The sequence below is a fragment of the Zymoseptoria tritici genome, chromosome 4, assembly GCF_000219625.1.
Source record: "Zymoseptoria tritici IPO323 chromosome 4, whole genome shotgun sequence".
Classification (NCBI taxonomy): Eukaryota; Fungi; Ascomycota; class Dothideomycetes; order Mycosphaerellales; family Mycosphaerellaceae; genus Zymoseptoria; species Zymoseptoria tritici.
In genome coordinates, this window is record NC_018215.1 from 1,892,120 (window position 1) to 1,905,461 (window position 13,342).

The 13,342-nt window shown below is 54.1% G+C and overlaps 5 protein-coding genes across 5 annotated transcripts; 3 read left to right on the forward strand and 2 right to left on the reverse strand.

Moving 5' to 3' along the window:
• Positions 1–73: 73 nt before the first annotated feature.
• Positions 74–673, forward strand: MYCGRDRAFT_104222 (uncharacterized protein; the record flags this gene model as incomplete). The annotated part of the gene is made up of 2 exons (XM_003853013.1): positions 74–251; positions 316–673. 2 exons carry the CDS (start codon positions 88–90, stop codon positions 470–472), a joined length of 321 nt encoding a protein of 106 aa, XP_003853061.1.
• Positions 674–3,406: 2,733 nt separating this feature from the next.
• MYCGRDRAFT_40267 (multiple inositol polyphosphate phosphatase-like protein) lies at positions 3,407–5,089 on the reverse strand (the record flags this gene model as incomplete). Its single annotated transcript, XM_003853306.1, has 4 exons — positions 3,407–3,649; positions 3,702–4,121; positions 4,170–4,304; positions 4,358–5,089. Coding segments are annotated over 4 exons (1,530 nt in total), but the record flags the coding sequence as incomplete, so codon positions are not given.
• Positions 5,090–5,591: 502 nt separating this feature from the next.
• On the forward strand, positions 5,592–9,090 carry MYCGRDRAFT_99975 (uncharacterized protein; the record flags this gene model as incomplete). The annotated part of the gene is made up of 2 exons (XM_003853014.1): positions 5,592–7,990; positions 8,175–9,090. 2 exons carry the CDS (start codon positions 5,592–5,594, stop codon positions 9,088–9,090), a joined length of 3,315 nt encoding a protein of 1,104 aa, XP_003853062.1.
• A 696-nt stretch (positions 9,091–9,786) lies between these two features.
• MYCGRDRAFT_109190 (uncharacterized protein) lies at positions 9,787–11,235 on the reverse strand (the record flags this gene model as incomplete). Its single annotated transcript, XM_003853305.1, has 1 exon — positions 9,787–11,235. The coding sequence occupies one exon, from the start codon at positions 11,191–11,193 to the stop codon at positions 9,787–9,789; it is 1,407 nt and encodes a 468-aa protein (XP_003853353.1).
• An 895-nt stretch (positions 11,236–12,130) lies between these two features.
• Positions 12,131–13,318, forward strand: MYCGRDRAFT_40235 (uncharacterized protein; the record flags this gene model as incomplete). The annotated part of the gene is made up of 1 exon (XM_003853015.1): positions 12,131–13,318. The coding sequence occupies one exon, from the start codon at positions 12,131–12,133 to the stop codon at positions 13,316–13,318; it is 1,188 nt and encodes a 395-aa protein (XP_003853063.1).
• Between the last annotated feature and the right edge of the window lie 24 nt (positions 13,319–13,342).

The window sequence follows — 13,342 nt, forward strand, 5'->3', positions numbered from 1 at the left end:
TCCGAAGCGCAGCCCGATGAGCGACCCAAACCTCCACCCTTCAATCCCGCTGACTATGTGAAAATGCGCAAGCCCTGGGAAGAAGAAATGCGCAAAAACGCCGCCGTCTATGCCCAGGACATGAAAGCACGCGAAGCCGAAGATGCCAGCCTAAACCGATCAACCAACGCTCCGAGCGTCAAGGCGCGGAAGTTCGGCCGTAGCGTGGTCAATTTATTACGCACCAAAAGTGGGCACAACTCAGACGGAAGGTACGATGAACACCGAACCTCTGGAGCATATTGTCGAGGTCAAATCTGACCTTTATTCCTACAGTAGATCTCCTATACCTGCATCGCCCATGCCGCCGGATCTGAGTCGACAACAGCGCTTGAACGTTCCGCGGCATATGAATACCGGACTATCGGCCAAGAGCAGTCTGGACTCGCTGCAAACACCTGCTATCTTGAGGGAGATGGGCATGGGCGTCTGACATTGAGTAGTCGTGCGTTTGAACTACCTTTTGAATCTCGCGGCGCAGTACACAACACCACACAACATCACTACATGGACATATTTACATGACAATTTTATACGCGAAACGTTAGCAGGGCATTGGTCGGGATGGAACAGAAAAGAAACACTCACTTGGGAGTACAGAGAGAGGCAAAAGAAAACTTCAGTGCAAGAGATGGTGGCGCAAGCAGAGCAGCGTCATTGGAGAACAGAATCAATACCCCTGGGACGAGGTTTTGTCCCGCTTTTAGTATGCTAAGTTCTCGCAATCGAGGTTCCCGATTGGGAGGGACGCGCAGATTGCGTTTTCAGGAGGGGCGACTTGTACATATACGAGACGGATGGAGTGCATGAGGTTGAAGAATGGAAGATAATTGGCCATGACAGGACAAAGATGGTGGCTGCGAATTGGAACGACGAGAAAGATTGAGAGAGGGAGGGACAGACGACTCTCACGACTCACTCGCTTGGAACAGAAGAGGGCGGAGCGGAAGTTGAATGTTCGCTGACCGAAGTACATTGTATTCCTGTTCGAAAGCAGATGCCAGACAGACAGGAGCTGCACTCAGTTGCTAGGATCAATACCCCGGAAAGAATTCACACTACTACTTATTACTTACTTCATTTCATGTTCCTTCGTTCCTGCCTGCCCTATCTCTGTAGTCGTCTCAAGAGGCGCCTGTCAAGGTCAAGCCCATCATCACCCGGACAGCTGTCTATCGCTGCAGCCATCCACGACGCCTCTGACGCCTCTCTGCGTGGCAAGCGAAGGTCGGGGAGAAAAGCGCGTGTGACCATGGCGGATACGAGGCGGACGAGACGAGGGACGCCTTCATACGCCCTGAGACAGCCCACTCACGGCGTGCGTACGTGTCATGCCGTCAGCCGTGTTGGTCTCTGCCTTGTTGGTGGCATCCATGTCCTGGTGACGCGACTGGAAGACGAGGAAATGAGGGAAGAGATGCACGGCGCCATTTTGGGCGTTGGAGAACATTTTGTCATGGTTGCCAACAAACATTCGCTACGGTCTCCTACATCGCTAAGGCGGCTTATGTGCAGTGATGGCAAACAACACCTGGCGAAGTGACGGCGAACCGGTCAGCGGAGGATGGTAAAGCATACGGTGCGGTCAAGTCAGACATTCGGCATCCCTCGGGCGCCTGCATTGCACGACCTCCACCATCGATCGCCCTTTCCAAGTTCCAAAATTTCCCGCGACCCGTCGACCGCGATTGCGACCATGATCACCGACGCAGCAGCACATCCACTATTTTCCCGTGTCCCAAACAATGCGACGATGATCCGATCGCTGCGACGGGACTCGAAGCGAGAACTCCACTTGTCCTGCGTACTTGGAACCGACGGTCGCGACGACAAGCCGAGCCAGGTCGGTGGGCGCGAGAGTCGCACCGGATGCTTGTGAGGATTTTCCATCACATTTTCCAAGGCGATGTTGTGGAACGCTCGGGTGTGTAGGCTGGTGGAGTCTGCAGGATCTTCTTGTACCGTGTACGGCTGTCATGTGTCACGGGGGGCAGAGGGAGTGGACTCGCTAGAATGCAGGTGTGGAGTCTGCGTTGCGTTACACGACAGTGTTTGTGATTTGATTCCTTCTTTTCTGGTGTTTTGCTCCGAGGGATTCGTCCCATGAGTTCTACCTCTGGAGATGATGGTGGAAAGTGACTTGTATGTTTTGTTCCTTTTCCCGGGTTGGTGGGAGATGAGGTGCTGCAAGGAGGAAGATTCGTTTTCCTCTTGATTGTGTTCATGCAACGCGATGATGCGCCGGGTGGGCAATCATTGCGGTATTGCCGGTACGTGCGACGAGGAGAATTTCCAGCGACGGGGAAAGAAGAGTTGGGTAGGTGGCTTTACCGTTCTTCCATTTCTCCATCACATTTCCACTTGCTTCGTACACCGATTTTGCAGGACCTGAAACCGCGGTCCAGATCCGTTCGCAGTGATCCACCGAGGCCAGGTACAGTGGTTCTTCACACACGTGAGGCCCGACGGTTTCCGGACGGGAACGCAGCGCGAGGAGCATGTGAAGGAGGGTGGTATGGTGCTCGGTGCTCTTGTTCGACAAGGACCGGGCCCAAGAATGAGCTGAAGAACGAGAAACACCAGATCGATGCGGGAGAGACCAGTTCTGTGACCGATACGGAAGAAACAGCGCTCGTGTTTGGTGTCCGATGCGGAGGAGACATCCATTGAGGTTTGTGCTCGATGCGGAGGGTCTAGATTTTGTATACTTTGTGTCTGTGATGAAGAGTTCGAGTGCTGTCCAACGGGCCCCGATCTCACTGTTGCTTGGCCCTGTGTTCGGAGATTGCCTTGCTATAGGGCCACTGTGTTGAGGAACACATGTGAGCATCGCTTCAGGCTCCGTGACTCTTGTGGAGCGATAAGTCTTCGTGCGTTCTTCCCGGAATGTTCAGATGGAGGCCATGGCCGCGGAACCTCTTCGCGTTGAGGTTTTCTGTCGCGTTCGCCATGCGTTGTGTATCCCTGAGTTGTGAGGAAACTGTACAACGCATTACATATGTTTGAGTACAACGAGCACTCGCTTCGAGGTGAAGCACACAGCGGAATGCAGTGGACTGAGTAGGCAATATAATCTCTGGTCTCCATTAACGGTGAGGAAACGAGGCAATGTGGTGGCATATGCGATGGTGTGATAAGGGAGGGATGAGGGAGGCAAATGAGTCTTTTCACGGACAGCGAGAAATACAGCAGTACGTGGTCAAGGTACCGGCTGGAGCAGCGAGTTGTTCTGTGGTGGCCGGCATGGCCTCCCTTACCGAACGCGAATGTATCGCCTGCTTCAATAGCCAAAAAGTGCAGAGATATACTCCGCCGTGATCTTGCCCGGATTGACAGTGATGCCTATCAGGCCGAGTCAGCTCTTTTCTCATCTCCAGCTCAAAACCAACATGCCTTCTGTGCTGTTGTTGACAGTACCGTCATAGTCATGCGGAGTGCTTGTATTGGCAATCGTGTAATTTGCGAAGCACGCAAAGTCGTAGTTCGCGAGCTTCATGGCCTCATCTTGACTGGAGAGGAAGTCTTCCATGGCGCAGAGCCCGTCAGTCCGACCTTGACACTTGCCACCGCGTATGGTGTCCAGTGGGACGATGCCGTTGTTCAGGCGCATCTGTCGAGTGTCAGTACTCCATGAGTCGCTTCCGCCGAGAGAAAAGGCTCACCCGAATGAACTTATGCGTTGCGTTGGCGGGATCGTAGCCATACTGGCCAGGATAATAGTACGTGCGATGATCCTCCACTGCGGCAGGATCGCACTGCGAGCATCCGACGACTTCCGTGATTAGACGAGCACCGAACGGCGTTAACCTGGAGAGGACGAAGTGGCGGTCTGCGTCAGGTGGGAATTGTGTGATGTTCGGGGCGTCTTTGAAGTAGTCGACAGACATCGAGGTCAGCGCCGAGATGATAATGTCGTCGTGAGAGAAGTCCGCGTAGAATGGGCGCCCGAGTGGGAAGTCATCGGCGTTGTTGGTGATGGTGCTGTTCACGCTGCTGTTGCTGCTCTTGATATACTCCTTCTTCAGGCGAGCGAGCAGTTCTTGCTGGTAGCCCAGACCTTGAGCACGGCCAGTTGGGTTGCCCTGAACTCATTAGTATGCCGTGGATGCGCTGCTCGTCACGAAGCTTACCCAGGCATAGTCGTAGTAGTACTCGATGTCGAGCGTCTGTTCGAAGCCTTGCCATTCCTCCAGCGTGAACAGATTGCAGAAGTCACTCATACCGATGTATGCATGCTCGTAGGCACAGATCGATTGCATAGCATACTAATTCTGTCAGCGACATGTCCTCAACGCGAGATCATCACTCCATCACTTACAGTGTCGTTGTTGTTGAACTGAAATCCGGATGGCGCGTATTTGTTGATCCTCGCCGTGGCATTCTCGATGTACAAAGGCACATACTGCAGGAACATGAGACGATCTCCGAAGTATGATACATCATCGAGGAGATCTCTATAGCAAGAGTCGTATGATGCGAGCGTGTTGTTCTCCACGCCGCCTTCAGGAATGACCACAACGTCGAAGAGGGAGCCGTTCGCGAACGAAGTCAACGCAGGATCGGCGACTTCGTTGAATGAAGGACCAAAGAAGCCTAAGCTCCACGAGATCTGCGAGTTTTCGATACGGCTCTGGCCGGTCGTCCGCAGGACGGGCTTTGGGCGCGAAGTTCCGTTGGTGAACGATGAGTTGTACTGAACCTGGCCGGCGGTTGCATTGTATAGGATGCGTCCGTAGGTATCCCAGAAGGAGATACCCGACATAAACTCGGTGCTAGCCCCACGACCTGTCAAGAAGCCACTGGCGAGATTATATCGGTAAGAGTTGAGGAAACACAGAGGACCGGTAAATTGAGCTTCGGAGTGAGCTTTGGTAAAGTTCTTCACCTTAGCAGCGAAGTTTCCGTTGTTCGAGCCATCGTCAAAGGCCCCAGTAGGGAAGCGTTCGGCGTGACGCTGGAGAGTGTGCACTTGCTCCACCTGGCAACCATCGGGCAGGCCCACGTGCTTGACACCGAACACATTATCAGCATTGTCGTGATACGGTGAGATCTGACCTGGGAGGAGTGTCAGAGGTGAGGGAAGAGGCTGGCATTGGTATGAAACATACCGAGATATTGCTTGATGATGTCAAAGTTCTTGACTAGTTGTGCCTGTCCATGCGAAGGGTCGGAGCTTGCAGCAGCCAAGGCACTGAGGCCGGCTAGTAGTGTTGTGAATGCGAGCATGCTGTGCAGAAAAGTGCAAACCCAAGAAGAGACCGATACTGGGCTGAGCTTGTTTCTTCTTAAGCAGCAGCAAAGCCACGCTATGCTACATTTTACTTGAAGATGAGAGACTTTTTGTCATCCTCGTCGACATCTTCGCCGATACGGGGCCTATCGGAATGGTTAGCGGCCTGCTCGTGTCTGCCAACTGCGCAAGATCAAGCCGACGTAAAAAATGCACGGACCTTTAAGCCGGAGAATTGTTTGACCTCTCCGTGCAAGGGTCTTTTTTATCTCATGTTTTGAGTTCGTTCAATTCCCTCTTTTTACAACCACTCCCCACAATCATGGACGAGCAAGAATTCGTTGGTCTGTTGCAGGCCCTGCTCGAGCCTGACACTCAAAAGGTCAAGGCTGCCACGAGTCAGCTGAACAAGACCTACTACAGCTCCCCCGCTTCGGTCACCGCACTGATCCACATCATCATCAACCACCCCGATGCTCCTCTCAGACAATTGGCCGCCGTCGAGGCCCGAAAGCTCGTGAACAAGCACTGGAAGTCAGTACCCGAGGACCAGAAACCTCAGCTTCGCGAGTCACTCCTCAAGTCCACCATTGCGGAGGAGAAGCAGCTCGCCCGCCACAGCAAGGCTCGCGTGATCGCATCCATTGCCCGCACGGATCTCGAGGATGGCAAATGGCAGGAGCTCCCGGGCATACTTCAGCAGGCCGCCACGAGCGACAATGCCCATCACCGCGAGGTTGGCATTTACATCATCTACACCCTCCTCGAGACCATGCCCGACATGTTCCAGGAGACGATGGGCGACATGTTGAACCTGTTCAACCGCACAATTCAAGATCCGGAGTCAGTGGAGGTGCGAATCAACACCATGCTCGCTTTGTCGGAGCTCGCCATGGTATTGGACACCGAGGAGGACACCAAGAGCTTGAAGAACTTCCAGGCCACAATCCCACACATGGTCAAGGTTCTGGAGACCGCCATCGCTGCTGAGGACGAAGAGAACACCATGTTGGCATTCGATGTCTTCAACAAGCTGCTCAGCTACGAAAGCGCTTTCCTCAACCCGCACTTCGGGAACTTGCTCCAATTCTTCATGCAAGTCGCCGCGAAGAGCGACATTGACGATGATGCTCGCTCGCAGGCGCTCAGCTTCCTCATGCAGAGTGTCAGATACCGCAAGCTGAAGGTGCAAAGCTTGAAGGTTGGTGAGGATATGACGAAGATGTGCCTTCAAATCGCTACTGAGCTCGACGAGCTGCCATCGGAAGAGGATGATATCTCACCTGCAAGATCTGCGCTCGGACTCCTGGACATCCTCAGCGAGAGCCTGCCACCAAGTCAGGTTGCCGTGCCTCTGCTCAAGGCTATCGGGCCTTACGTCCAGGACTCACGCCCCGAATATCGCCGAGCCGGTATCCTCGCCCTGGGCATGTGTGTGGAAGGTGCACCAGACTTCATTGCCACCCAGCTCAAGGAGATCCTCCCCCTTGTCCTTCATCTTCTCGAGGACAACGCAATCAGTGTTCGAAGTGCTGCGCTCAATGGTGTCTCTCGTCTCGCAGACGACCTTGCGGAAGACATGGGCAAGGAGCACGCCAGACTGATCCCGGCTCTTATCAGGAACTTCGACTTGGCTGGTCAGGGTATGAGGAACTCGAAAGAGGGCAGCGAAGAGCACGAGTTGAACACACACATCATCAAGGCCAGCGCTATGGCTGTTGACTCACTGATCGAGGGCCTTGAGCCTGAGAACGCAGCGCTCTACGTTGGTGAACTCATGCCAAGGTTCAGCGTCCTCATTGACCACGACGACCACAAGGTTCAAATGGCCGCCGTCAGCGCTGTTGGCAGTATCGCCAGTGCTGCGGAGGGTGCCTTTGAGCCATACTTCGAGCAGACCATGCGCAGTCTTGGCAAGTACATCGAAATCAAGGACAACGAAGATCAGCTAGAGTTGAGGTCTATGGTGATTGATTCTCTCGGAAAGCTCGCCAGCGCTGTCGGTCCCGAAGCGTTTCAGCCATTCGTTCAGCCACTCATGCGCGCCAGCGAGGAGGGCCTGCACCTCGATCACCAGAGACTCAAGGAGACCAGCTTTATCCTGTGGAGCACTCTCGCCAGAGTGTACGAGGAGAAGTTCGAGCCATTCCTGCAGGGCGCTGTCACATCCTTGTTTGAATGCCTCGACCAAGAAGAGACTGATTCAGACGTCACACTCGGCGCCGAGGCATCCGACCTTGTCGGGCAGGAAGTCACCATTGCGGGCAAGAAGATCAAGGTAGCTGGTGCTGGAGGCTCGAATGAAACCGAGGACATCGATGAGGCAGAGCTTGTCAAGGCTCTCATGGAGACAGCCGATGATGATGACGACGACTGGGACGACCTTGGCGCTGTGAGCGCTGTCGCCATGGAAAAGGAGATCGCCATCGAGGTGCTTGGAGACATCCTGACTCACACCAAGGGCAAATACTTGCCATACATGCAGAAGACCATCGAGACAACATTGCCGCTGCTCGATCACACCTTTGAAGGCGTGAGGAAGAGCGCGGTCAGCACCATGTGGCGTGCTTATGCTTGCCTTTTCGGACTGGCCGAGGACAATGGCATGGCCAAGTGGCAGCCTGGTTTCCCGGTCAAGGTCAAGCCGACTGCTGATCTTGAGAAGTTGGGCGATCTTGTCATGAAGGGCACACTCGCCCTTTGGGAGGAGGAGATGGATCGGTAAGTCACATGCATTCTTCCCTACCGTGTCAACAACATGATGAGAAACACTCCGAGCTTTGCTCAACTCAGATGCTACGGCAATTGCTGTAACATGTAGAGGCTGTTTCTGATATCGACATTCACGCTTCGATTGCTTGTCCGTCACTTTGGAAAAGATGAAAAAGTACTGATCATTGCATAGGGCCACCGTCACCGAGGTGAATCGCAACCTCGCCGCTACTCTCAAGCTCTGTGGACCTGCTGTCCTTGCCCCTGTCTCAGGAGATGGACCGACGCCCCTCGAGCTCACTACCCAACACATCATGCAAATTCTGCAACGCCAACATCCGTGCCAAAAGGACGAAGACGACTTTGACGAGCCTGCCGCAATGGAGGGCGAGTCCGCAGAGTACGACTGGCTTGTCGTGGAGACTGCTATGGAAGTTGTGGCTGGTCTCTCAACTGCTCTTGGTGAACAGTTCGGTGAGCTTTGGAAGATCTTTGAAACCCCCCTTTTCAAGTTCGCATCATCGCAAGAACGTTTCGAGCGTTCCGCCGCCATTGGTACCATGGCCGACTGCATCGAGTCGATGGGAGCTGGCTGCACACCATACACGCAGAGAATGATGAAGCTTCTCCTCAAGCGTTTGAGCGATGAGGACCCAGAGACCAAGAGCAACGCCGCCTTCGGCATGGGTCTGCTCTGTGCCAACAGCAATGACGGCAAGGAAATTCTGCCGCAATACAATACTGTCCTCGGTATGCTCGAGCCTCTTCTGCAGACCTCCAAGGCCGGCGCCAGCGAGAGTGAGGCCCGCCTGCTCGACAACGCCGCCGGATGTGTCAGCCGCATGATCAAGAAGTCGCCCGAAAGCGTGCCACTGGAGCATGTTCTGCCACGCCTCGTTGAGCTCCTCCCGCTTAAGGAGGACTTCCGCGAGAACGAGCCGGTGTTTGACATGATCATCAGCTTGTACCAGGCGCAAAACCCTGTCGCTCAGGGTGCGACGCAACAGCTTATGCCTGTCTTTGAGAAGGTTTTGGGCCCGCCGGAGGACCAGCTCAGCGACGAGACGCGCGCGAAGCTCACGGAGTTGGTCAAGTACCTTCGGGGTTGAAGTACTGGGAGGAGAGATGGAGCATGCATAGCGTCGTCGTTTTGTCGTCGTATTGTTGGAAGATACCCATAGATTGTGATGCGAATGTTCACGCGAATGAAAAGTGCTGTTTGAGAGAGAGAAACCATGTCGTGCATGGCTTTGGCTTTTGTCGTACACTATTGACACAATGACATCAACAAGATGGCCGTTGTGACTTACTAAGCCTCTTCGCCGACGAGTGCTGGCATAACACACGGCAGCCCATCAGACTCTTACAGCCGCTTCAGAAGCAGCCCATGATCCACGTTATTGAGCTCGTCGTGCAATCGTGAAGGACACAAAACGTCTTCCCAGCGCACATTATGCCGACGCATGTGTACGCCCGGCTTTGGCACTAGATGCCACCGTCAAGCTCACTGTCGTCGGACTCCTCATCATGGCCCCCGATGTCGTTGTCATCGCTTTCATCACCGCCGGCGCCATCCTCGCTGCCATCACCCTCGCTGTCCTCCTCACTACTGTCATGCCATAGGGAATCCCTAAGCAGTGAAATCGCTTGCCCTGACGCCCTGACGCCCTGACGCACGAGATGGTAAGATCTTCGAGTAGCTATTCCCATCAAATGTCGGACTCCTCATCCTCACCATCCTTCTCGCCATCCTCGCTGCGATAGCCCTCACTCTCCTCATCACCATGCCCGTCGTCCTCCACTGCCTAGTCCGTGTAGTTGTCCTCTTGTGTGGCGGGTCTCGGCGGGCATTCGTCGCCTCCAGCGATCACGTATCTGGAGATGCGTTTGCCATAGATGTTGTTGCTCGAGCTGTCCGGACCCACAAGACCTCCGAAGTCATACCAAGCTCTAAAGGGATCGTTGGCAGTCTCGCGGTACTCTGCGCGAAGCTCGAACTGCAGGACATTGGGTAGCTTGCCTGCGAACGAGGCGAAGCAGTCGAGCCAATTGCCATCTTGGAGATCTACCTGCCCTAGTTGTACCCTCATCAGGGTAGCTTTATGGCGGAGCAGAAAGCTCTCCAGTACAGTCGAATTTGTTTTGAAGCTGGAGATGCTGACGTGCGTCAGGTGCTGCCAGAGAATGCTACTGACGACACTCTCCAGCTGAACGGCAGGAAATTCTGAGATGTAGCCTGGCAGCTCCAAACGTAGCAGTTTCAACTTCTTCGTTGCCCGCATGAGCGGGACAAACTTGTTCTCGCGCTGGTTGAAGTCTTCGATGATGTCGTCAAAGTCATCCTCGTACGACTCGGAGATCGTGTCGACCAGAGGGTCCGAAAACTCCCACTCCAGGACCTCAACCTTATCGAGAAACGTCTGGAAATTCTGGGTAATGCCAGCATGCATGAACGCGAGGTGAGAGATGTGCCCGAGCCTCACTACCCGGGGTTCGAAATTGGCCTCCGCTGCAGCGAGCACGAGCTTGATTGTGACACTTTCGCCAGGGTTGTGGTAGTCAAGATCCTTGGACGGACTCAGCCTGCCCAGTTTGAAGCCTCTGTTGTGTCGCGTGGTTCTAGTCCTGATGTGACCGCCCATAGTGAGGTCGACCGTGTCGAGGTTGGGACAATGCTCAAGAATGGCTCTTAGACACGTAGAAAGAGATCCATCGTCGAAGATCTCCTTCGTCTCAGAGAAAAGACGAACGGCGTGGTCGAAATGTTCTTGAACTTGTTCGGTCGAAAGTGCTTGCGCCTCGTGCTTAGCCTTGAGTTTGAGTTCTCTCTCCAATGCAGTCTGAGCCGTGTCTTTCTGTTCTGAGGTGAGATTGTTGTGCCGACCACTGTATTCGATCTCGATACACGCCCGAGCTCTTGCTGCTGAGTAGACTGTGGCCATACAATCGCATTCCCACTCATGGAAAGTCTTCTCTTGTGGACGATCAGCCTGGATCCAGAGACTCTTCGCTGTCTTCGAGAAAACCGGGTGGGCAGCGACTCCTGCGCATGCTTTGAGACTCTCGCGATGCATGAAGAGTACGACTTCAGGCAAGAGATGCTCATTCGCCACGCGCAGGGTGGTTTTGCATGTGAGGCGCAGATTTTCAATGTCCGGCGGGTCGCAATATCCGAAGATCGTGCTGATAATTTCGTCCGGTAGGTCGTCCATGTTGCAGAGACTGTAGGAGGCTAATCGTGAATGAAATTTGAGAGATGGACGTGGTGTAGTGAAAGGTAGAGAGGAGCTGAAGTTCAATCGAATCCAGAAATGACAAAACCTTGGGGAGCCACAAAACACGGGCACGCGAATTGAGCCAGCAAGTTGCTCACGAATCGATGTTTCCACTTCACTTCGACTCACCTGCGATTCCACACCGCTGCCTTGTACTCCTCGTCGACAACTTAAGCAGCACACGACGTGCACCATCTCGAGCGTTACAGTTCCACCAGACTCTGTCTCTTCTGCTATGCGCTTCATTCTTCTCTGCTCTGCGCCATCGTTCCCTCGCAATGCTGAAGATCCCAGAACTGCTGCAATGGAGCGATGCCTTTGAAGTCAGAGTTGCATGCGCATGCTCTCACCATGCAAGCCGATCAGACTTATGAGCCAGAAAGTTTGAAGACCGATCGGGAGTACCTTCAGATTCATCGCTTTCGTCGGGTCCGTGATTCTTTCGTGCTCGGCAAAGTCATCGCTATCTTCGTCGCCGTATTCCCCTAGCACACCCTCGCTGTCATCGCCGCCATGGTCAAGCCCATCATGAGGAAAGAGATCGTTCTTACGTCTCGAAAGTTGAAACTCTGGCAGCGCCGGCAGCGTCGCTTCGCCGTCGACGAGAAGACCCAGGCCAACTCGCTAACACCGCTGTTCTCTCCTGTATCCAGGCAGCTAGACCAATAGATATGATGTGTGATCGACCAGTCCCTCCTATCGAACTCTGCCACTGTGCCAGTCACGTGCTCCCCGCAATCTCCAATGCCGCGTGGAGAAGCAATATCCAAAAGCAAGCCCGCTGCTAGCCGTCCCTTCCGACTTCATGTTCCACGAGAAAGATGTCCTTCCATTCAAAAACTTCCTACCGACCAGAGAAAGCAAACGATCCACCATGATAAGGCCTCTATGCAGCAATGCGTCTCGTATTGCTCGTACGACTTCAACATCAATAACCAAACGCACGTACGCCTCACATCCCCCCAATGCCCGACTAAACATACCCACGAACTACGCCACAACTCCTCTCCTCCACCACACCTCCAAGTCCGCCCTCGTCAACCAAGAGCTCCCTCAATCCGCCCGTGACGGAACCACATGTCGTCAAAACCTCTTCCAAGCCGTCAACTCTGCTCTCGCTCACGCTCTCCGCTCCGATCCCCGCGTCCTGCTCTTCGGCGAGGATGTTGCTTTCGGCGGCGTATTTCGCTGTTCGATGAACCTTGCATCAGAATTTGGAGATGCCCGCGTCTTCAACACTCCGTTGAGTGAGCAGGGACTCGTTGGATTCGCGATCGGAGCGGCAGCGGAGGGCATGAGACCGATTGCTGAAGTCCAGTTCGCGGACTATGTCTACCCGGCTTTCGATCAGATCGTCAACGAAGCGGCGAAGATGCGGTATCGAGCTGGTGTCCATGCTGGGACGCAGAACTGCGGAGGTTTGGTTATTCGAATGCCCGCGGGAGGGGTGGGGCATGGAGCGCTGTATCATACTCAGTCGCCCGAGTCGTTGTTCACGCACATTCCTGGTTTGAGAGTCGTCGTTCCGAGGTCACCAACTCAGGCGAAGGGACTTTTACTGGCGGCGGTGGCGTGTCCGGATCCGGTCATCTTCATGGAGCCCAAGATTTTGTATCGTGCTGCGGTCGAGCATGTCCCCGCGGAACCGTACGAGCTTCCTCTTAGCAAGGCTGAGATCTTGAAAAAGGGTTCTGATGTAACGATCATCTCCTACGGGACGCCACTTTATACATGTCAAAACGCCATCACAGCCGCGGAGAAGGACTTGAAATGCTCAGTAGAGTTCATCGATTTACGGACGATCTATCCCTGGGATCGACAGACAGTCATGGAATCTGTCAACAAGACCGGACGGTGTCTCGTGGTACACGAGAGCATGGTCAACGCGGGCGTTGGCGCTGAAGTCGCGGCTACGATTCAGGAGGGCTGCTTCCTGAGGTTGGAGGCTCCGGTGCAGAGGGTGGCGGGCTGGTCAACGCATTCTGGTCTGGCGTACGAAAAGTTCAATATCCCAGACGTCGCGAGGGTTTACGATGCCATCAAGAATGTGCTGGATTACTGAAGTGTTGGCTTAATGAGTTAAGAT